Genomic DNA, 23,757 nt, shown 5'->3' with positions numbered 1-23,757 from the left:
GGCTCATTGGACGGAGGGGATTTCCTGGCCTTTAGACTGGGCTTCTGGCCCCAGGTGATTTGCATATTTTGTGCCACTTGGCCTGGATCCTGGCAGGCGGTGCTGGGAAATCAGGCCCGGCTGGTTTAATGATTGTCAGAGTCTGTCATCCCGCACCCTCTGGGGTTGGGCACAGGGCACTGGCCTGGGCGGGTGGCAGGAGAGTCGCTGGGGTGGGCATCTGTACTTTCGGCCACCCACTGGCGCAGGAAATTCCTCAGGGGGGCCAGGCCGGGGATGGGCTGGCAGGGGGAAGAGAACAGGGTAGAACTGGGGAGAGCTGCTAGTCCCCAAACGGGTAGAGATGTGAGGGCAAGGGGGCCTCGTAGGGAGAGCAGATAGTGGGGTCGAGGGCATTTTCCGACAATGCCCAGGATTCCTGCTGGAAGGCTCTCCAGACACTAGGCAATATTCATGGGCTCGTCCAGCCTAGCCTCAGGGCCCCAGCGTCCCCAGTAGTCTGCTGGCTGGCATCTACTTCGGTGGTAAAGTCTTGACATGCCTTGCCCACCCGGACCCCCTGCAAGCCGCAGTCACTTCTGGAGAGGTCCGGCTCTCCCTCAGCCCCAGCCGGAGCCCTCGGACCCTGCAGGTGCCGGAATCCGCGTGGCCGTGTTCATCCCGCGCCGTCAGGTCTCCCTTCTAGTCTCCCCGCCCTCGGCCCAGTTGACCGGTCGGTACCTGTCTGCTACCCTCTAGTGGCCAGAAGCCTGCCTCCCTGGGTCCCAGCATTCCACGAAGAAAATGGAACGCTCAGTATTTACCATTTACCAGGCACTTGTAACGTAGTCTCCACTTAAAACTCACAAAAACACTAAGGAATGTAGGGTTGTCTCCATTTTAAAGCTGAGAGCATCTTAGCTCAGAGGGGTTTTGTGACTTGCCCAGGCCACACGGAGCTGGTTACGTGGTGCGGCTGGTGCTCTCTCCCCATAGCAGGCGCGACCTGGCTTCAGGGTCCTCTGCTCAGTGGCTCGGAGGCTCGGCCAGCCCCTCACCCTCCCCATGGGCACGGTGAGTCCTTTGTGTCTGTGGTCCCATCTAAGAACGCAGAGCCCACTGGAGACCCTGAGCACTGGCAGCAGAGGATGGGGGGTGAGGAGGCAGGAGACCTGTGTTCAGGTGACTCCCCAGCTACGTGATTGTTTGTTTCCCCATGGATAAAAACAAGGTTGTTTGGACTTAATAATCCCTAAGATCTCTTCCAGATCTAGTTTTTTATGCATTGAAGATGTAGGATCTGAGTGTCTCTTTCCGCACCTCCTTTGTTAATGCCACAACCCTGGGTGGCTCATGGCCAAGCTTAGCCTCAGTGGGCGAAATGGCTCCTCACACAGTGACGCCCCCTCCAGAGCTGCGCCCTTCTCTCTAGAGCCAGATGACTAAGAAGGCCATCTCCCGGAATCTTCTCTTTGTCCCTGAAACTGCTGCGCCCTAGGAGAGGGGCTTAGGGTCCAGGGCCCCCTCCACTGGGGTGGCAGGAGAGCCTGGGGCTCTGGCGGTAGGATTTTCCCCAGCCCTTCAGGGGGCCTCCCCCAAGGAGCCTGAGGCGGGCACACCCTCCACCCAGTCACTCACCCTGGAATGTGGGAGAACCGGCTTCTAGCCCCAGGACGGCTCACATGCTCCCCTGCCCTGGGGGACACCTGGCTGAGGCTCCAGAGGGTGGGATGAGAAGGATGTTTGCCTTCCCAGGGCTTCACAAAAGAAATGGGGCTGAGATAAGGAATCCCTATAGGCTAGCACCTTATCTCCCAAGTATTAATGCTTTCAATAGCCCAATAGTGGGTGATGTTATGGAGGGTAAGCGGGAAAGACTTCAGTCTGAGGTCAGTGCCTTGGAGGTGGAGTGGGGAGAGGTTCTAGGATAGCGGTCAGAGGAGCTGTGGAGTAGGCGGCCTTCCCAATACCCTGCCCACGGCAGGAAGAGCCCATTGGCCCTCCCCATAAAGCTTGCCCAGACAACGGCACAGCCTCATCTTCAGGATATGGGATGGCACTGCCTCCCAGCCCTATAAAAGGATAGGCACATCCAGCAGGACTGTTGGGTGGCAAAGGGGTGAGCAGGGCAGGCAACACAACTCAGGATACCCATGCTGTGCACTGTGAGGATGCTCAAAGTTAGTGGGGTCAAGGAGCGGCTGTCAGAGGAAGGGCTTCTCCAGCGACCCTACTATTCTGCCATAGATATTCGTGCAAACAAGGCAAGACAGCCACGGCTGTCAGAGCTGCTAAGCCAGCCGCCAAGTCGGGGAGCAGGCGAGGCATCTGGATAGCCCTAAAATCATCCTTGCCTATAGCATATCAACAGGGACAGCCCTGAAAGAGCTATGGAGACATTCTGCCATCAGAGTGCCAGGGCCCGGAGGAGATCCTACAGTCCTGTGCCTCCAAATCCCTCTCCTCAGACCCAGAGTTCCCTCTCTGCTGGCGAAGCTCCGGGCGCGCCAGGGGATGGAGGCCCTCACCAGCCTGCACCTGCTCACCGCCATTCCCTAACTCTTGCTAGGAGCGAGAACACATCTATTGAAGTGGCTACTCTGCGTTCTCTTTCCCAACCCAGTGCGGGGACAGCAGGAGGCCTGAATGGATAACCTCAAAGCCAAGGACACGGCCACACATGGAGACTTGGTCAGGAGTGCCCTGTATTGAAGAAAGGCAACTTAGGGGACCCTGGGTGGCTCGGTCGGTTAAGCGTCTGCCTTCGGCTTGGGTCATGATCTCAGGGTCCTGGGATGGAGCCCCACATCAGGCTCCTTGCTCTGCGGGGAGCCCACTTCTCCCTCTGCCTCTGCCTGCTTCTCCCTCTGCTTGTGCTCTCTCTGTCAAATAAATAAATAAAATCTTAAAAAAAAAAAAAAGGCAACTTAAATATATTTAAATATTGGGTTTTTCTTCGAGACCCTCCCTCAGCTGAGATTCCTGTGTTGAAACCAGGAAATCGGAACTTAGTGCCAAGTTCTGAACCGACTCTATTTCTTACCACACCATTAAAATACTTACCCAGGAAAAAAAAAAAAACTTATCCAGGAGCAAAAGCAGGTGAGGCCCAGGGAAGGATGGTGAGAAGGCCAGAGAAAAAACACTAAAATACACATTTTTTAAGCAATGGAAGAGATGAACAGGAATGGCCCTGCAGGTAGGGAATTCAGCTGCCTTCACAGAGAACTGGAATGAGGTTTGTTCGCTACAGGCGTGCAATGGGCATACTGCCCTGTATTCTTCCATCTGCAGGTGTGAGACCCCTACCTCCTAGGCCCGGAGTTTCCTGCGGACAGGGAAGTGCTGTCAGCCTCTGGGGCAGGCCCCCCCACCCCCCACCCCCGTGACCTTCTTAGAACATCTGCCCCCACAGAGGGCACGTGTGGAAGCAGAATTTTCACAGCCACTCAGGTCATAACTCTAACTTAAATACTTTTCATTTAAAAATATTTATTAAAATAAAGATTAAACCTGAAAAAATGAATTACCAGAATGCAGCCCTTTGCATAGTACTTCAAGAATCAGAAAAGAAAAGAAAAGAAAAGGGGAGGGAAAAGAGAGGGGAAGGGAGGCATAAGAAAATCTCTGATCTTCCCAGACAGCAGGGAGGAGGGAGAAGACTGCCCGCCCTCACCAAAGCCAGCAGAGAGCTGTGGAAGGTTCTCTGGTCTTAGGACTTGCTGGTCCAGAGAAGTTTCCACCAGAGCAGAGGCCCAAGAGTCACAGACACCAAGCCCAGAGACCAGATTTCCCCAAGGGTGTGTAAACTTCAGGAATTTGACTGGAGAACTGGAATTTAGGAACAGTATTCTGAAAGCCTGCAAAGTCTGAAGAGGCAGAAGCCAGGCCCAGAGCCTCTAACTGCCCTTGGGCGCCACGATCTGCTGGACGTAGTTGACTACATTGCTGTGGAGCTGGGGGGCAGTGGCCTCGAAGGTCTCCTTGGCAAGGGTCTGGGCCACCTCGCTGCCAGCCATCATTGCGTGGTACAGCGGAAGAGTGTACTTCTGCTTCCCCTGCAAGAAACACACACACACCCGTGGCCTGAGCAGCCTGCTCAGTGAGTCGGCACAGCCCCCGGCCCCGGGGCCGCTCCAACAGCAGGCCTCAGCAGGTGCCAAAGAGGATGTGGGTAGCAGCGCTAGAATAAGGAGGCTCCCAGACAGGCGTGCTCTTATTCTGGCATCTTCTTGGGGCCAAAGATCCCTGCAGGTAGATCTTCGTATTCACTCCAATCCATGCTAGCACAGGGGTGTCTACACTCATTTTTTTTTTTTTAAGTAGGCTCCCCAGCGTGGAGCCCAACACGAGGCCTGAACTCACGACCTAGATCAAGACTGAGCTGATAGCAAAGGCTGCCGCCCATAAAACTGAGGGCCGCGTGAGGCCCAACTGCAGGCAAGCACAAGAAAACCCACAAGTCAAATTCACACCCATGTGAGAAAGCTACATCACAAAGCTCCTCAACTCCAGAGGCTTGGAGAAGCCTGCAGAGGGCTCACAACACCTCCAGACAGGAGCGCAGCTCCCACCGCAAACGGATGAGGGCATCCGAGCGCTGCTTTGGACCCAGCCCCATCCTGCCCTGGGCTCTGAGGCACTCCGCCCCTTCCCCAGCAGAGCCGCTCTCACAGGGCGCCCGAGGCTCCTGCTGGCCTCTGAGCCCTCCCAGGTCACGGGCTTCCCCAGGAAGCAGGAACCTATGATCTTACCCTTCACTCACCTCTCTTGTCCTTGGGCCCCTCTCCCCAAGACCAGCCCTCGAGTCCCGCTTTACCCTTCTTCCCAGTTTGGGGTTAGCTCTGACCAGCTTGGACCCTTCAGGCCTTACCTGGTGATCTGCAAAAAGCTCCCCAACCCCGGAGGCTTCTTCCCGCCATGGGAACACCTCCCCCAGCCACACTCAGGAACCAGACCACTGCGCTGGGTCCTCTCCCTTCCCCTCCCTCCTCTGCTCCACAGAAGAGCACACGGGGAGGCTCGACCCACGGGACTATGGACAGTAGGGGGTCACCCACCTGGCTCTGCAGGAATGCCTTCACTTTCCAGAAATCCTCCTGGTGGTCATTCTTAAGGACAATCTGGCCCCATCGGAGCCGGAGCTCCGCGTTCTGGGAGTCTGAGATCTTTGGGTATGTCTCTCTGAGGGTCTCCACGTTCCCTGAAGAAAGAAAACAGGTTTTTAATGGCTGTGTCATCAGAGACACGAGTGTGTCTGCCCACAGGCCCTCCTGAAAGCCCCCAGGATGACGTCACGGAGGCTCCCGACCACCCCCTTTACACTCATCCTGCTCATCTTATTCTCTGGAAGGGCGCTGTCCGATCCTTAAGTTTACCTTCATTTCTAAGGCTCTTCCACCAAACTTCCCTTACTGTAATTACAGACTTTCTGCCATCATCCCACTTACCTTCCAGGTTAAAAGCCCAGGTATCCCCCTAAAACATGCTGCGCCCCCCCCCCCTTTTCTCCCACCACCACTAAGCTGCTGAAAGTTCTCCTGGCTTTCACGGGTTCTCTTTCCAGCACCTCCGGGTGAATGTTATTTCTGGCTGAGCAGCCACGCAGCAAGAGTGGGGGCTATTTGTGCACAAGCTCATCCTCCGTTCCCTGGGGGTCACAATCACAGCCCCCAGGCATGGAGCGGTCAAGAGGACTCAAATGAAGACTTCGATGTGAAGAGCTGAGAAGAATCACCTGCAGAACTCGAGGGCACAGCAAGCGCTAGGCTTTAGGATTCTCTTCCTAACCTGTGTGCAGGACTCACAGCAGCTGTTGACGTGTTCACCTTGAGGGGCTTGCATCCACTTGCCAACCCCTGGCAGCTGCCGAGGGGTGAGCCCTGCCCCTGATATCAAGCTCTGTACACAAGGGACCTTGATATGCTGCATTGATTTACCCCACTTTTTCTTACCGGGAGGGAGAGGGGATTTCTGGAGGATCTTATCGAGGAAATACACCAGCTGGTAGGTCTTCCAGGCAGAAATGGCCACAGCTTCAATGGCCTTCATGTCCAGCTCCTTGGCCACCCACAGCTGGGCCAGCTCTTCAGCGGGCTTCATAAGTGAGTCCCCAGGGGAGAGGTCAGGGAGGTAGGGGGGCCAGCCCGGGGTATTCAACCACCGATCAAACTCAAAACCTGTTTGGTGGAAGGAGAGGGGGCTGTCAGAATTCTCTGGCAGCTTCAAGGCCAACTTGGCTCCAGCAACACCTAGATCGCAAGCTCCTGTCTGCGTCTCTCGATCCCAAACTGCTCCTCTAATTTTAACATCACTTTCTCACAGAACTACCTGCTCTGGTCGGGTCTCACTAATACTGAGACCCAGAGATTGTTATTGTCAGACTGGATGGCCCCTTTTTCTACTGTGACAGTCGTTTTGATTAACACTGGGCTGCCAGAACCAAGTGGATGAAGGCTTTCCTAGCTTTAGTCAAGTTCACGTTCTCCTTCAGATGAGAACAGCACGGTGTTGAAGCTCCTGGGCCCTGGGGCCAGGCTGCCTGGGCTCCTATCCCAGCCCTGCCATGAACTAACTGGGAGGCCACGGGCATGTTACTTCGCTTCTCTGCGCCTCCGTTTTATCTGTAAAATGATAAAAGGCAAGAGGCCCTGCATGTGTTGGTAGTGGTGAGGATTAAATAAGCAAATACACAGTACGAGTCTAGCATGCTGCCTGGTGCGTAGTGAGCACTCAGTAATTATTAACTTTCATTAGCCAGGGAGTCTCGTGACCTTCAAGTGCAGGCCTCCAAGCACAGGGTAGGTGCCCCAGGCCTGACCAGTCCCAGCTGTCAGGGGACGTGAGTTTACCAGACCAACGATGGCCTGACTCAGAGTACCCAGCAGAAGTGGGGTGTCTCCAGGGGCAGCCTCATCCACGACAGGCCACCGTCTCCTCTCTCTTAGGGCCTCCCAAGCCGAAATCAGGGTGGCCACCGGGATTTGGCTTCACTCAGAAGGCCGTATGGGGCAACTCCATGCTTGCAAGGCGGGGCGGCTGCCGGTACCGTGGGCCTGGGTCATAGCTGGGGCGGCGGCAGCTCTCTGGGCAGAGTCGGGGGTCTGGTTATGTGTGTGTACGTGTGAGGAAAATGGGGACACAGAGGAGACACTGAGGGGAAAAAGTGGAGAAAACGAGGCCTGGAGGAGCTGAGAGAAATCATTCCTGTGGAACAAGGTCTGGGACCCTGGGTGTGCGCCCCTAGGTGCCACTTACTGGAGGACTTGGATTTCGTATTTTCCCGCCCCACTTTCAGTCTTCCTGGATATAAATCAGACATAATTCTCTATCATCTCCCAGGAGCCTTAAGCCAGCTCCTCTGCTCACCTGGAAGGGACTCCACATTCTTTTTCTTCAGCTCAGGGAAGTATTCCAAGTAGAATTCTAGAAAGTCCTCAGCTAAGATACTTTGGAATTTGAATTCATTAACATAGGCCTGCAGGGAGGGAGGTACTTTTCAGTCATGCTGGATCCTGTGGGGAGTACAGTCCCTCCGTGCCTCAGGTCCTCCTCCAACCCCTGTCCCTTCGGCCCCCGTCTCTACCCCTGAACTCTGGCCCGGCTGGCTTCTCGGCGCCTCCTTCTCCCATCTCTGAGTCGACTATACCTTGAGAAAATTGTCAAATTGATCCTGATCACCCACCAAGTGGGCCAGGTATGAGACAAAGCAGAAGCCTTTCTCGTAGGGAGTCTCGTTGTAGGTATCATCTGGGTCCACACCTAGCAGAGAAAGCAGACACTTATAACCTGTCACTTTGTTGTCCTTCTCCAGCTCCAGATTCTACAAGTAATTATGGACGAGATCAGAATTCAGCTTCCTCGGATTTAGCAAGGCCAAGAAAGTTTCCAGATCCACCTTGGCCTCTCTCAAGCCACTTCAAAGTTGATCTTAAAGGGTCATTAACTACGGATCTAACAAGAAGACAAAGAACCAGCCTTCCTGGGGAATTGGCAAGTTTCCTTATTCCTGGGATTGCTTTGCTCCAGTGGGTTCCATGGACTCTTAGGACTGAGCACAGGGCTTGGTGCCTTTTCCAGCCCAACTGGTCACCACCTCCACTCAACCTCCCCTCCCAGAACAAGTGGTTGTTTCTACGAATGTTCTAGACCAAAATAAACGAATGACCAGTCTATAAGAAGTTCATTTTCATGGTCACTGGCATCAAGGAACGTGAGCTTAAATCACACACAAAGGTTTTAGATTAGTCATACATGGAACTAAAGAAAGATGTCAGAAAATAAAAACACATGACCTTGGACAAGTCATTTGACTTATTGGGCGCTCACTCACGTCCTCTGTAAAATAAGCGGTCAATCTACAAGACTACAGGTCTGACTTGATAGAAAAAGAATGGCAAAGAGCCCTGGAAAATGATAGGGGCCCGTACAAATGCAGAGCAACAGTAAAGTCACTAAGAACTGCACAAAACTGGAAAGAACTCCCATTGGGCTGGAATGGCTTCCGCTGAGTCTGCCTAGAGGCCAGGGAATGGCTAAAAAGAGCTCTGGAGGGCTCCTCCTTCCCAAGGAGAGTATTCAGGGTGTGCACTGATCAACATGAAGCTCAAATAACTTGGGGTTCCAAGCTCAATGTCGGGGAGGGGGTAGTCAGACAGAGGAGCCTCCCGGACCTGGTTCGATCTTCACGCGGAGCTTGTTGAGCGGATGTTCCTCGCCAGTGATGTCCATGTGCTGCCGAAGCAGAGCCCGGCCAGTTGCAGCTTCCAAGCAGGTGTAAGCAGAGCCTGGGGCAAAAAGAATCCTTAGGCCTCAAACCACGTCCAAGTATAATTTCCGGACAAGAAGGTGTGCTGCCTCCTTGTGGCCACAAGAACAATGACAGATAACTGAAGATTCATATTGTGACCCTCTGGGGACCCCAGGGCCAGAAGGGTCAGTGACAGAGAACCTGACTCAGCCCCCAGCTCCTTGTTGCTCTGGACTACAAATGACTCGGTTAGCTCAGGCTGTCAGTCTCGCCCAGACATGAGGATGAGGGAATCTCACACCTTTTCCTGTGACTGTTACCTTTCCTCATCAATATGCTTTTATTTTTAGACATAGTAATTTGATCTTCAATAAAAGCAGACTATTTTCCTTTGACTGTTCCTGTCAGACAGCAGAAACTGTCACCCAATATTTTTCTAGGTGTCTCTACATTTCCTTCTGGCTCTAAAAATGGAGGGGAAGGGGACCAGGTTTCGAACCAGCCTCCTCTGCCACTCACAAGGTGTTCAGACTCTGGGAGAGGTACTCAATCTCTCTTAGCCTCAACTTCTTCATCTGCACAGTGGGCTGACAACATGTGCTTGCAGGATTCTTAGTGGCTCAGTAAGATATTCACAAACAGGCTCTTGTTCCATATACTCTGGATGAAAGTAAATTTGCACAAACTTTCTGGGAGGCAATGGACAATATGTGCTAAAAAGTCTTTAAAATGTTTGGATCCAGAAATTACAGTTCTAGGAATTTATCTCCATTGAGATGGTCTGGGATATGTTACGAACATTTATATGTAGAAGTATTTGTCCAAATATTCTTTCATTAGAAAACTGAAAGTAACAGGGGCGCCTGGGTGGTTCAGTCAGTTAAACATCCGACTCTTGATTTGGGCTCAGGTCATGATCTCAGGGTCATGAGATGGAGCCCCCTGTTGGGCTCCACACTCAGCGTGGAGTCTGCTTGAGATTCTCTCTCCCTCTCCCTCAGCCCCTTCCCCTGCTCACACACACTCTCTAAAAAAAAAAAGAAAAACTGAAAATAACCTAACAACTGGAAACTGAGTATGTTAAGAAACGTCCATACAATGCAGCTATAGAAGAAAATTTAATGACTTGGGAAAACGTTTAACTTTATGAAGGCAGTTGGAAGGTCTGATGATTCACCCACACACAGGAAAATGTCTGAAAGGATATACATCAATTATCTCTGAACAGTGAGATTATGGATAAATCTATTGTGCGTGCTTTCCCATATAGATCAAAATAGATTTTGATGAGAGAAATAATAAAAATAATACATGTCATGTATTTTTTCTTTTAGGATTTTTTTTTGATTTATTTATTCATTTGAGACACAGAGAGAGAGAGCATGAGCAGGGGGAGAAACAGACTCCCCGCTGAGCAGGGAGCCCGAAGTAGGGCTAGATCCCAGGACCCTGGGATCATGACCTGAGCCGAAGGCAGATGCTTAACGACTGAGCCACCCAGGCACCCCATACATGTTATATTTTTAAAGCACCTGATATGTAGCAGGTTTTCAATAATGAGACAATGTTGAGAAAGTTATTTTAAAAGCACACCTGGGCTCAATGTGGGGTTCTGCCCCCACCTGCCAAGTGGCTTGGACACATTTCTTATACTTTTTGAGTCACAGTGAGCTCATATATAAAATGGAAATTATATCTGTTTCATAGAGCTATTGTGAAATTGTTAAATGACGTATTTTTAATAAAGTGCCTGTACCAAGCTGGTAGGTAGGTGTTCAATAGGAGGTAATGATTATAATGATCTTATGATTCCTTTGTAAGATTAACTAGCTATGTGGGTGAATGACCCTGGGCAACTCTCCCCGAGGGGTTGCCTGGCTGTTGGGAGAACAGAGCTTTGCGTGTGGTTTCAGCTTAGCTGCGGGGTCCTTTCACTGTCGGGCCCCATTGGTTCATTCAGCCAACATGCAGTTTCTGAGACCCCCTCTCCCCACCGCGCCTACTGCCATGTGACACAATGGGGCTCATCCACTTGGAAGGGACTTTTGTCTAGAGCCGGCCCTTGCTGGCCTCTCGCCGGAGCTTTCTGCACCACTGCCCCTCCCTTCATGCCCGCTTGTGTCCCGAAACCCCGATGGAGATCACACTGGCCTCGCAGGTGAAAGAATGGGGTGTGGGGTCCCTAGGAGAGCTGGCTTACCGAAGAGGACCGTGGAGATCCTCCTCTGCGCATACATGGTGAAACCTTCATTGAGCCAGAATTCACCCCAGTTGGCATTAGTGACCAGGTTCCCGAACCAACTGTGGGAGATCTCGTGGATGATGACGTCGGCCAAAGAGCGGTCCCCTGCCAGCAGGCAGGGGGTGACAAAGGTCAGACAAGGGTTCTCCATTCCTCCAAACGGAAAGGATGGTGGCATGAAGAGCAGGTCATACCTGCCGAGAAAGCAGGAGGTCACAGACAGGTCTCGGCTCCCCAGGGCAGAGACCCTGGCTCACTTCCCCAGGCGGGACCCTCGGCCTAGACAGATGCAGCCACTGAAGAGGCAGCACGCAACCCCAAGCCCAGCGCTGAAATGACACTAAGATTCCTCCATCCCCAAGTCGCTGGGACCTCCCTTTCCCCAGGTTTTGCCCTCTTGGAGGCGGCTCTCTGAAACCTGCTCCCCGTTCTCCTTCCAAGCAGGGTATGGTCCTATCATCAGCTCTGTCACAGTCAGCTTGCTGATGGCTCGCTTGGGGTCACACAGATCTAACAGAGCCTTTGATCTGAGGTGGCTAAAGTCTGGAGATGTCAAAGGAAAAAATGGGAGTGTGTGGCTGCTTCTAGTCACCAGGAAAGGTAAGTCACAAAGGTCCCCAAGATCCCCTGACAGTGTTTCCCCATCTCCACACTCAGCAGCTGGAAGGCCCATTTTTATTACTTCAATAACCCTCTCTCTCCGGGTCCCTCCTCAGCACATTGAAGTAGGCCTGGCTTCTCCCTTCCTCTTTCTCTTCCTCCTCTCCTTTACTTCCGGGATTGGGGAACTTGGCTCTAGGGGAGAGAGGAGAAGCAGCACCAGAAGGAAGAGAGGGGGAAACCAGGGACTCAGTTTAGCTAAAGACATTAGAGTCAATGTGATACCACACCTTCCCCAAACGTAGGGTCCAAAAAGTTTCTCTCCTGTAGCCAGAAATTCTTCTATCACCCCACTGTACTCCTCCTTGGCAGCCTCGATCAGGCAGGGCTCAGCCCACACCCGGCTCCTAAAGACAAGAGCACAGAAAAAAGCAGGCTGGTGTTTGGAGACCCATTGTGGAGGCCCGATCTCAAAAGCACCTGGAGAAACCTGGCAGTCTCATATCTGAGCCGAATGCATGCGACAGTGTGGCCAGCCACAGAGACAGGAGGTGCAAGGTCAGATCGCCTACACGGGTCCAAGACTGCTCGCTACACCTGATAAATAAGACCCCAACACAGCGTCCTGGAGGAGCTGCCCCCGTGTGCAACAGGCTCGAACTCACAGCGCCATCATGTTCCGTCTCCAGCACTGAAGGTGACCTTACAGTCACTGACCTCCCTGAGCCTCAGTGCGTCTATCTGTAAAGTGAGCGGGGAAGATGAAAGAAGACAGCACGTAAGATAGCAAAGTGGATGGGCTCCAGGTCAGGAGGAGGGAAGGTTTCCCCTCTGTCCCTGTGGAAGCTCAGGAACTGCTCTAGCAGAAGGAGAAGGAGCAGGGGCTTCCCCAGGAGCAGAAGCAAGGGCCTAGGAGAGGAAACTGTACATGCAGGTGAGGAACCACCGAGAGTCTGGGATACTGGAGCACTTACCATCAGATCAGGGCTGGGGGAGGGGAGGGGAAGAGCGGGTAAAGAGGCCCTCGAGGCTCCAGTCACAAAGGGCCCGATATGCCACGTGACACAGCTGGACCTTCAGAGCCATGAGAGCATTTTAAACCAATAAGTGGTGGGCGCCTGGGTGGCTCAGTCGGTTAAGCGGTCTGCCTTTGGCTCAGGTCATGATCCCAGGGTCCTGGGATCGAGTCCCACCTCGGGCTCCCCGCTCAGCGGCGAGTCTGCTTCTCCCTCTCCCTGTGCCCCTCCACCCTGCTCATATTCTCTCTCAAATAAATAATAAAATCTTAAAAAAAATAAACCAATAAGTGGTATTAATCAGATTGAATCCTGAGAGATCACTCTAGCTGCAGTACCCAGAAGATACCTTTAAATTACAAAAGCGAGTGCGTATCCCCAAGGAAAGCATGGAGGAAAGGCGAATGGGTCCAAAACAGAGTCCTGGGCAACACCAGCACACGGTGGGGCTAGGCAGAGAAGAGTCCACAAAGGAGACCAGAAAGGAAGAGCCAGGAGGTCCTGGAACCAGGACAGAATTGCATCATGGAAGCCAGAGGAGGGTCAAGAGGCAGAAGAGAAGTGCAGAACACCAAGACAAGGACTGAGGAGGAGCCAATGTGCTACATATGCTGAGGCCAGTGGCCTCTCTTACTACAGGAGTTTCTGTGGCACGATGGGGAGAGGTGCTGGATTCCCACGGGTCCAAGCAGTACGTGGGTGGTGGGCGAGCAGAAACGCTACTCTTCTAAGAAACTCGGCTAAGTAGGGAAGCACAAGGTAGTGTGCTAAGAGGGAACATGGAGTCAATGAGTTTGTTTTTTGCTTTTTTCAAGCTACAAGAAACAGGAACATGGTTAGGGTTGGAAGGAAAGAGCCAATTGGGGGGAAGGCTGCATATTTGAAAAGTGAGGGCTAAACAATGAGGCAAAGCCCCACTGGATTTGGGGAGGGACTGAACCAACAACAATGGCTCAAATGCAGAGATGTGGCTTTAAACAGAAGGATGGACACCCCTCTTCAGAGTCCGGAGGGAAAATGGGAAGGACGAAAGCCTATGAAGATGACTTTTTACGTGGAAAACAGGAAGCTGACATAACCATATCTGACAAATTAAATATTCTCAATAAAGTAGGAGACAAGATCATCTGCTTGGAGGGAGGATCTGGTGTTTGAATAGGAAATTTGAAGACAAGAGTCATCCTTTAAGGAGAGTGAGCTAGGAAGATAAATAGAAGGACTGGTGAGCAATAATTGAAAGCATCTATCTGTAGTTGAAGACGACATTTGTTCTATTTTTCTTGAAAACCACATAAATGTCAACTTTTTAAAAAGATTTTATTTATCTGAGAGAGAGAGAGAGCATGAGAGGGGTGAAGGGCAGAGGGAGTAGCAGGCTCCCCGATGAGCAGGGAGCCCAAAGCAGGGCTCGATCTCAGGACCCTGGGAGCATGACCTGAGCCAAAGGCAGACGCTTAACCAACTACGCCACCAGGCATCCCTATTTCAACTTTCAATTCCAGCTTTTCACCAAGAAACCAGAAATGGATAGTACAATCAGTATGCACAGCTGTATTCTCCTCTCAGACACCCAGGTACAGAAGTAGAGAAAGGGGACAGCAGGACCCGGCGCTGGAAGTTAGAGCAGCAGGAAAGCACGCAAGGCGGCCTGCTGTGTCAGGAAGAGAGGATCAACCCCACACCTGGGCCACAGAGAAAAGATGGGCCTGGCCACAAGAGGCTGGCTGCCCAGGAGGAAACGCACAGCTTGCAGGAAGAAAGGCCTCGGTTAGCTTAAGAAGCAGATATAGCAAGAGTGAGGTCACCAGGGGGCTGGCAGGTTAGGGGCATGGGGTCAGAGAATGAATGAGGCAAAGGTGTTTAAAATTTCTGCTACAGCACAGCTCATGCGAATGCCCACAGCTAGGCCCTAGATGGTAGAGTGTGTGCCCCTGAGTGTGGGGGGCTGGATCAGGTGGAGAGGATCCCTGAGTAGAGGAGGTTGAGGAACCCTGAAGCCACCCTCATCCCTGGCATGGGGACAGGTAATCCAGATGGAGAAAAGAGTCACCAAAAATGATTTGACAGAGCTGAGAAATGACCATGACATAGGTGTCGAAGTCTTCAAGGAATTGCTTTGTGATCAGCTTGGATATCACAACTAGCAAAGTCCTTCAACCCAGGCTACTTCAGCTTGCTACAACGAGAAGATGAAGGCCAGGCTAGACAGGGGGCATCTGAGACACCTCCTCCAGTACAGAGATTTCTGTCTAAAGAAACTGGAATGTTCTCGGTCAGGCTGGATTTTTATTGCCAGTAGTCTAGCTCAGCAAGCACGGGCTCTGCACAGAAATGCCTGGATTGGAATTCCAGTTCCGCCAACGATGTGACTTTGCACAAGTAATCCCACCAGAAGCCTCAGTTAGCTTTATCCACAACAGGGAGACAACAGTAACCCCCTCAGTGAGGTTACGTAAGGATTAGAAGAGATTATATATAAAACATGACTAGGACATACCCACTATCTCTTCTGCCCAGGATTTTCCTCCTGTGGTAACAGGGACTGGGACTGGGGGCAAAGTTTGCCAGAAGACCCTCTCAACTAACATACCTTCACAAGACCCTAAGATGTTCCCCCGCAAGGCAAGGACCTGGCTCAGTTGGTTAAGCATCTGCCTTCAGCTCAGGTCATGATCCTGGGGTCCTGCGATCGAGTCCTGCATCAGGCTCCCTGCTCGATGGGAAGCCTGCTTCTCTCTGTGCCCCTCCCCCGGCTCGTGCTCTCCCTCTCTCTCTCAAATAAATAGTCTTTAAAAAAATAAATAGGGGTGCCTGGGTGGCTCAGTCGTTAAGCGTCTGCCTTCGGCTCAGGTCATGATCCCGGGATCCTGGGATCGAGCCCCGCATCGGGCTCCCTGCTCCGCGGGAAGCCTGCTTCTCCCTCTCCTGCTCCCCCTGCTTGTGTTCCCTCTCTCGCTGTGTCTCTCAGTCGAATAAATAAATAAAATCTTTAAAAAAATAAAAATAAAAATAAATAAATAAAAAATAAAACAGGGGCGCCTGGGTGGCTCAGTTGGTTAAGCGACTGCCTTCAGCTCAGGTCATGATCCTGGAGTCCCGGGATGGAGTCCCGCATCGGGCTCCCTGCTCGGCAGGGAGTCTGCTTCTCCCTCTGACCCTCCTCCCTCTCATGCTCTCTGTCTCTCATTCTCTCTCTCGCAAATAAATAAAATCTTAAAAAAAAATCAAATTAAATAAATAAATAAATAGTTCATACTCTTACTAACAGAACCTTAGTAAGACTCAATTCTCTAAAATAACATTCCTTTACTTATTTACTTTCCGGTCAACTGCAACGCTGACGCTGCTTTGGTTACGTACGACCCACTCTGTCAGAAAGACTGCCCTTCGTGGCAGGAGAGCACCTGGTCTTTCAAAACTGGTACTGTGTTCAGTGTGTGTGCTGGAAGCAGATGCCAATGGCATCCCATCTCTCCTTCTCTCTGAAGCCCAGGAACTCAGATTCATGATCTTAGCAGTGCTACTGAGCCCGGCTATGAGGTCTGATGCCTGTAACCAATGCGGTCAAGGTCACCACCGCCTCCAGGACCTGAGAGAAGGGCTGCAGCAGCAGAGCCGGGAAAAGCGCCACAGCTCACTGTCCAGCCTTTGATCATTTTACTGCAGGATTATGCTGTACTGGCAGATAATACGAGAGCCAGGAAAAACCGACACTCCTGGTCAAGTTTCTTTTAGCAGGAAACCTTACAAAATCCTTATTCATCTCCGTTAAACCCATCTAATTTCACGGCGGTATCTCTGCCACCATGGGTTCAGGTGTATGTATCTGGAGCAGACAAAGAAGGATGTCCCACTTTCCTCTCTGCAGAGGGGAACAATGAGATCAAAGTTGTATATTTCCGGGAATTATGTGCTGGAGAAAATGGGGAGATTTGGTACAAAGATTAAAAAGCAAATATAACAGCTAGAAGGGAATTCAGAACTAAAAGATAGTGATAAAGATGAGTCTTCTAAAACTTCTGCTTCGGTGCCAACCGCACTCCACAAGGTGGCCCAGGACAGCAGCTACTGCTGTTAGCAGGACTGATGACCTCATTTCAGACAGCAGGATGAGAAGCGGAGGGGGAGCGGGGCGGGGAGAGCCCTTCCTCCCGCTGTACTCACGCCACACGCTTCGCTTCCAGGCCGCAGAGAGGCTGTCCATTGAGAGCAGATGCAAGACTGTCCCAAGAACCATCCCAGCTGGGCCACTGAGCAGAGGCCTCCTTGCCTCAAGGTCAGTCCAACCTTGCCTGTGGGGGTCTTTGTCTCCTACCTGGGTCCAACTTCAGCCGAAACCAGATCTCCGATGGCCAAAGCTATCAGATAGGCGGGGATGGGATGACACATCTGGAAGAAGAACTTATTTGGACCTCTCTTCTCCCAGGTGTTAGCACTCATTACAGCTGTGAAGCCATCTGGGACCTGACAAGAGAGAAAGCTTAGGAGATTTTACCCAGAGTCTCCTTTTGATTCACACTAAGAACAGCGTGGGGGGCAACCTACATGGTGACAGCCATGACCGGGAGCCTGTCTTGGAGAACACAAAGGTTTCAAGAAACTAAACTTGTGCTAAGCTGATGGAATTTAGCACAAATAAAATTTCTGTACATGGAGGAATTTTGCAGAGGTACCAATGAACGGATGTAACAATTTACCAGTTGAAATGTGACTAGATAGATCTGAAATCTTCAATCCCAAGGGCAGGTCTTAACCTTAATCCTCTTACCTCAATAAGTGCTGAATATTTGCATTTCACTGCAGGAGTGTCGAAGCAAGGGAAGAAGGCCCGGTTCAGGACAGCCTGACCCTGGGTATAGACAAAAGGCTTCTTCTTTCCTGCTGTCTGCTCAGGAGCCAACCAGCAAACCTAAGAGAATAGAAGAACATTTCCAAACTGACACCCCCTACATGAGCTCAGTCCAGCCAGAGAAAAGGAGTTGGCTGGCAGGGGAGAATTTTAGGTAATCCTTACAATCCTGCCAGCAGTTTGGTCCTGACTGGGAAGTTCTCTCCTACTGTGTATTTAATCCACCCTGGAATCCATGCCAAGGTATTGACGTCCACCTCACATGGTAGAAACACCACAAAGGGTCTATTCCCCGCTGTATCCCACTAGGTATCTCAAGAATTCCAGACATGGCCTCTGACCCTGGCATCCTGTCTTCCTCCTGAGTCCTGCACGCTGTAGTAGTTTCTCATTAAAAAACAAACAAAAACCAATTGAGAAGCAGCTGTATTTGAACTTGGTGTAAAAGGCACAGAAAAGCAGAAGGGAAGTGGGAGAAGTCTGTGATTAATATGTGTTCTCCATTCCTGAAACTTACCCTTTCAGAATAAATGTATTTTACATTATAGGTACTGGCTATATATAATTTTTTAAATTCCTTTTTTAAAGATTTTATTCTTAAGTAATCTCTACTGCCAACGTGGGGCTCAAACTTACAACCCCAAGATCAAGAGTTGCATGCTCTACCTCACTTACAACATAGATATAACTGTGAGGGGGAGGAGGGTATGTCAGCACCAAGTGCCACTTAGAATTTATAAAAGGATTAGATAACTCTGGCAAGGTTTCATAGCGGAAGCAAAACTTTCTGGTTTAAAGGTGAGTAGGACTGAGATGGCTGGAAAGGAAAGAAGACATTTTCAAAGAGGTAGATAGCAGCGTGAAGAAAGGCATGGCGATCTCTGGGAATTGGAGGTAGGTTTCAGATACAGAGGTGGGAGGCATGCCTCGGCAGGTGGACTGAAAGGCTTTGAACACGGGTATTTGAGACACACTTTTAAGAGGCATAAAGATGCCACATGGAGATGTTGGCTTTTTCTTTGCTTGAGTTTCTTTTGTGTGTGTGTGAAAATTTTAATAAGCCTCCTTCCAAAGAGTATAGTACAGATGGAAAGGAGGAGAAAGAAATACCACGGTGGAAAAACCAGCACTACTTCGGCCAGATGAGGTCAACTTCAAACAGTCACAAATCATGCTGATACTGTGTATTCGCAATATGATGTGAAGACAGAACTTTGCCTTTGTGACATTTCACTGATTTTGTTGTGAACCTAAAACTGCTGTAAAAAATAAACTTTTAAAAAATTTTTTAATAACCCCCAGTCTGATCATGCAAAAAACAGACAAATTCCAATAGAGAGGCATCCTACAATATTATCAGACCAATACTCCTCAAAACTGTCAAGGTTGGGGTGCCTGGGTGGCTCAGTTGGTTAAGCCACTGCCTTCGGCTCAGGTCATGATCCCAGGGTTCTGGGATCAAGTCCCCGCATCCGGCTCCTTGCTCAGCGGGGAGCCTGCTTCTCCCTCTCCCTCTGCCTCCTACTCTGCCTGCTACTCTGCCTGCTTGTGCGCTCTCTCTCTCTCTGTGTGTCAAATAAATAAACAAAATCCTTAAAAAAAAAAAAAGAAAAACTGTCAAGGTCATCAAAAACAAGTAGTCTGAGAAACTGTCATAGCCAAGGGGAGCCTAAGGATACATGAAAGCTAAATATACTGTGGTATTCCGGATGGGACCCTGGAACAGAAAAAGATATTAAGTAAAGCCTATGAAAATCTGAAAAAACTATGAACTTTAGGGGCACCTGGGTGGCTCAGTCGATTAAGTGTCTGCCTTCGGCTCAGGCCATGACCCCGGCGTCCTGGGATCAAGCCCCGCATCAGGCTCTCTGCTCAGTGGGGAGCCTGCTTCTCCCTCTGCTGCAGCTCTCTCTTTTTCTCTGTCAAATAAATAAATAAAATCCTTAAAAAAAAAACAACTATGAATTTTAGTTAATAATACTGTATCAATATTGGTTCATTGTTAACACATGTATCATACTTGCAAAATGCTAATAGAGCAATCTGTATGTGGAAGGGTATATGGAAACTCTGTACTATCTGCTCACTTTTCTTGTTAATCTAAATTTTCAATCCTTTGGTGGGGGAGGGGCAGAGGGAGAGGGTGATAAAGAATCTCAAGCAGGCTCCACGCCCAGCACGGAGCCCAATTCAGGGCAGGGCTCAATCTTACAACTCTGAGATCACGACCTAAGCTGAAATCAAGAGTCAACCGACTAAGCCACCCAGCACCCCTAAACTGTCTTTAATCCTATTACTGAAAGAAATTTAATGAGTTAACAATAAGACTAACACACAGTATTCACTAGGTACCAGGCACTATACTAGACACTTCCATAAAGACAACTCATTTAACTTTGGTCAAGCACATAGACTAGTACCTGGCACATTTTAATAAATACTGGTCATCCCTCCACCATACCTTAATTCCTTTTTTTGTTTATAATGACATAGAGGAGAAAATGAAGGAGCCTGGTAGTACAAGTATTTCTGCTCTATAAGAAAGAGTCTTAAGTCAGGGTGAGGCTGTTACCTACGGTGATTAAGGTGAGAATCCTCACTTGGGATGGTGGCAATGAGAAGAAGGAATAAATACAGGTGACTTTAATGTCGACCTTCACAGTGCAAAGTGTGGGTGTCTGCTCTTAGTCTCTAATGAAAGCTGTTTAGTATTGGCGTTTAATTTGAGGTGCCATTTTCAGTAGGCAATTTCAGAGAGGGCTTAATTTTTCCAGGTATCCTGTTTAATTCCTAGTTCCTGCCCCAAACCAGAAGCTAGCATGTAACAGGGCAACCAAACACATTTACAGTGTTTGAGGGCACTGGGTTTTTTCTTTGCCTTAGAGGTTTGGACTTTCCATTTTTTAAACAAGTTCTATCACAGGTTCATTTATTCCCTGAATAAAGATGGAAACAGAACTGTCTTTTGGGCCAGCTCTAAGAGTGAAAGGAACTGCTAGCTAGGTAAGTGAACTTTGATTGTAGGCAAGCAGCCTACGGGTGAAACGTATAACCCACCCTACCTGAGAAATGGCTAGCAATCACAGCCTCAGGACTCTTTATGGAGGAGTTCCAAACTCCTACAAATGTTAAGCCACATAACCATCCATCCTTTTATTTCCAATTATTTGTCCCCCACCCCAAAATGTAATATTTAAGAGTTAATCAATATTTAAGAGTCAATCAAGAGTAGTAACAGGGCCAACTTATTACAAAGCCTAGAACACCCTAATTCTAGTTCTCATTTTTACTCAAATTCTTCCATTAAACAAATCTGGGACTTCGCGGAAGAAAGCCAAAATAACTCTCGGGTTCAGAGTTATTTCAGCCTGTGGCACCGCAAGAGCACACGGACAAAGGGCTGAGTCAGCACCCAGGGCAAATTAACCGGCAGTGTCCAGGGCTGCCGTAAAGGGAAAACTAAGTAGCTCCTTATCAGGGACCTAGGCCCCAAAGCCCAGCGAAACGTTAAATTCGATTTATAAATAGCCGGTTATCCCGAAAGCCGCACAGGACAGGGTTTCCTCGGCAGGCAGAAAGGGCAACCAGACAGGGCGGTGTGCGAGAAGGAAACAACGTGGAGATGCCACCAGAACCGCTGGGCGGGGAGAGGCAGGACGGGTGGAAAGGACGAAGGGTGCACAGCTCGGAGGCTGGCCGGAAGCCACAAGAGGGAAAGCGGGGCAGCCTGGGAGGAAGAGAGGGCGCTGAGGGTGGGAGGGCGAGAGGCGTGCACCGGGAGGCTCCGGGCCCCTCCGGGCAAAGGCGGAAGCATCTTCTCTCTCTTTGAGGGTGGGGATGAGTGCAGGTCCAGGCACCAGCTCCGAGGTAGGAAGGGCGGGCAGGAAGCGGCCGGGAGAGGCCGCGGCGGGGCTGGGCCCCGGAGTCGAACTCACCCCGGGTCCCTCCCCGACGCGGTAGGTGAGCAGAAGCTGGAAGCGCTCGCCGGCCGGGCAGGGCTGCGGGAAGGCCACGCACAGGGCCTGGCCGTAGTGCGAGAAGGGCTGCGTGTGAAAGGGCACGGGCTCCGAGGGCGGCTCCTCCAGGCCGGGCCGCTGCCGCCGCAGCGCCGCCGCCGTCACCTCGAGGCACGGGTGCGAGTCGAGCCGCAGCTCGGTGGCGCCCTCAGGCACCAAGCAACGCAGCTCCAGGACTGCCGTGCCGCTCAAACCCCGGCTCCCGGGGCCCGGCCCCGGAGGCCCGAACTCGACCCGCAGATCCAGGTGCAAGTGCAGCATCTGGAAAGCCCGGAAATTGGAGGCCGAGGCCACGTCCACGGCCTGCGCTGAGTGCAGCGGCCGCGGAGGCGCGCTCGGAGACCCGTCGCTCGCCATCGTCCCGCAGAGCCGTTGAGGAACTGCGGGAAAAGCCCACCGGCTCCGCCGACTGCTGCAGGGAAGCCACGCCCCAAGCGCGCCGGGCCGCCGCAGGCCCCGCCACGCCCGCCACGCCCCCAGAGCGGCCTGGGCTGGGTCACGCCCCTCTCCAAAAACCTGAGACCTAACCACACACCTCTCCCTTGCTCTCCAAGTGCCCACTCTTCCAGCTTTATTCGAAATACCTCAGGACCTTGGACAAAAAGGTACGGTGGGATAATTTGGTCCACATTTGTCCGAACTCATCCTACTGCGATGTTACAGTAGTCCGAGTGTGCACCTTTCTCTGCTGACGTTTCGTTCCCCAATCTCCCAGGAAGGTATTGGGATGTAGATTGAGCCCTAAATTGGAAGAGTCTGAGTTCGAGATCTCACACTCTGCGCTGGACCAATCATTAGGACTGTGTGTGTCACCTTGGGCAAATCACCCTCAACAAAGGTGAATCTCTTCAAACCCCTTTCTGCACCTCTAAGATAGGAGTAGTATCTCAGGAGTTGTGAGAACTCAATCGGGCAGTTTGTCTAAATACCCTTGGTAAACAGTACAGAATTCCACACCAGATCAAGGTTCATCCATCCCCACGGGTTCCAAGCACACTTATCTTTCCGTTCTTCTGCCAAGGAATAGTCAACACCATACAGTGTAACGCTTGGCTATCCATCATGTGCGTTTTATTTCCCATAAAGCCTATTGAGCTAGGGACACCTCTACTTTATACTTTCTTTTCTGTATGAATAGGGTTGCAATAGTCCTTCTGTGAATAAGGAGCCAGTCAATGATATTTTCACTGATCAGGTGGGAAATGAGATTTTTATTTATTTATTTATTTTATTTTTTAAAGATTTTATTTATTTATTTGACAGAGACACAGCGAGAGAGGGAACACAAGCAGGGGGAGTGGGAGAGGGAGAAGCAGGCTTCCGGCCAAGCAGGGAGCCTGATGCGGGGCTCGATCCCAGGACCCCTTGATCATGACCTGAGCCAAAGGCAGACTATTAACCGACTGAGCCACCCAGGTGCCCCGGGAAATGAGATTTTTAAAAGAATGTAGGAAGTTTTTCATAAAAGGTAATAGTATCTTATCATGTGTCACCTTTTACAGTGTTAAAATTTTATTTTATGAAATGCTTACAGTTTTGTTTTGTTTTTAAGATTTTATTTATTCAGGCGCCTGGGTGGCTCAGTCATTAAGCGCCTGCCTTCGGCTCAGGTCATGATCCCAGGGTCCTGGGATCGAGTCCCACATCGGGCTCCCTCCTCGGCGGGAAGCCTGCTCTCCCTCTCCCACTCCCGCTGCTCGTGTTCCTGCTCTCGCTATCTCTGGCTCTGTCAAATAAATAAAATCTTAAAAAAAAAAAAGATTTTATTCATTTGAGACAGAGAGCATGAGCAGGGAGAAAGGCAGAAGCAGACATCCCACCCCCACTGGGGGCCCCCATCCCAGGACCCAGAGATCATGACCCCAGCCAGAGGCAGACGTTTAACCATCTGAGCCACCTAGGCACCCTGCTTACGGTAGTTTTATTATTTTTTTAAAAGATTTTATTTATTTTGAGAGAGAAAGTGAGAGAGCACAAGAGGGGGGTAGGGTCAGAGGGAGAAGCAGACTCCCCGCTGAGGGTGGGGGGAGCCCGATGTGGGACTCAATCCCGGGACTCCGGGATCATGACCTAAGCCGAAGGCAGTCACTCAACCAACTGAGCCACCCAGACGCCCTTACGGTAGTTTTAAAAACTTCCATATAAGATCAATGTGTTTTTGTTTTTTTTTTTAAGATTTTATTTATTTGCGAGAGAGAGAATGAGAGAGAGCATGAGAGGAAGGAGGGTCAGAGGGAGGAGCAGACTCCCTGCTGAGCAGGGAGCCTGATGTGGGACTCGATCCCGGGACTCCAGGATCATGACCT

At 50.7% G+C, this 23,757-nt stretch overlaps 1 protein-coding gene across 2 annotated transcripts; it reads right to left on the bottom strand.

Moving 5' to 3' along the window:
• Positions 1-3,451: 3,451 nt before the first annotated feature.
• Positions 3,452-21,879, bottom strand: RNPEP (arginyl aminopeptidase). 2 transcript variants are annotated; one of them, XM_081823050.1, is made up of 11 exons: positions 21,371-21,879; positions 17,355-17,495; positions 16,902-17,050; positions 11,861-11,977; positions 10,929-11,164; positions 8,652-8,765; positions 7,628-7,740; positions 7,348-7,456; positions 5,934-6,158; positions 5,040-5,182; positions 3,452-4,037 (listed from the first exon to the last, which is right to left on the bottom strand). In XM_081823050.1, exons 1-11 carry the CDS (start codon positions 21,806-21,808, stop codon positions 3,879-3,881), a joined length of 1,944 nt encoding a protein of 647 aa, XP_081679176.1. In that variant the 5' UTR covers positions 21,809-21,879; the 3' UTR covers positions 3,452-3,878. The 2 variants fall into 2 exon arrangements, with proteins under 2 accessions (XP_081679176.1, XP_081679177.1); XM_081823051.1 differs by lacking the exon at positions 21,371-21,879 and adding an exon at positions 19,220-19,236.
• Between the last annotated feature and the right edge of the window lie 1,878 nt (positions 21,880-23,757).

The sequence above is a fragment of the Leptonychotes weddellii genome, chromosome 6 (assembly GCF_054177405.1).
Source record: "Leptonychotes weddellii isolate Sample4059 chromosome 6, ASM5417740v2, whole genome shotgun sequence".
Lineage (NCBI taxonomy): Eukaryota > Metazoa > Chordata > Mammalia > Carnivora > Phocidae > Leptonychotes > Leptonychotes weddellii.
Note: the sequence above shows the minus strand (reverse complement) of the source record. Positions and strands in the feature narration are given on the sequence as shown.

Coding starts and splice junctions, on each gene's coding strand:
- RNPEP (XM_081823050.1), bottom strand. CDS start 21,808: ATGGCGAGCGACGGGTCTCCGAGCGCGCCTCCGCGGCCGCTGCACTCA. Junction 11,978..16,901: donor TCGGCTGAAGTTGGACCCAG/GTAGGAGACAAA, acceptor TCTTGTCTTTAG/GAGCCGGGTGTGGGCTGAGC. Junction 7,741..8,651: donor CCGCGTGAAGATCGAACCAG/GTCCGGGAGGCT, acceptor TTTCTCTGCTAG/GTGTGGACCCAGATGATACC.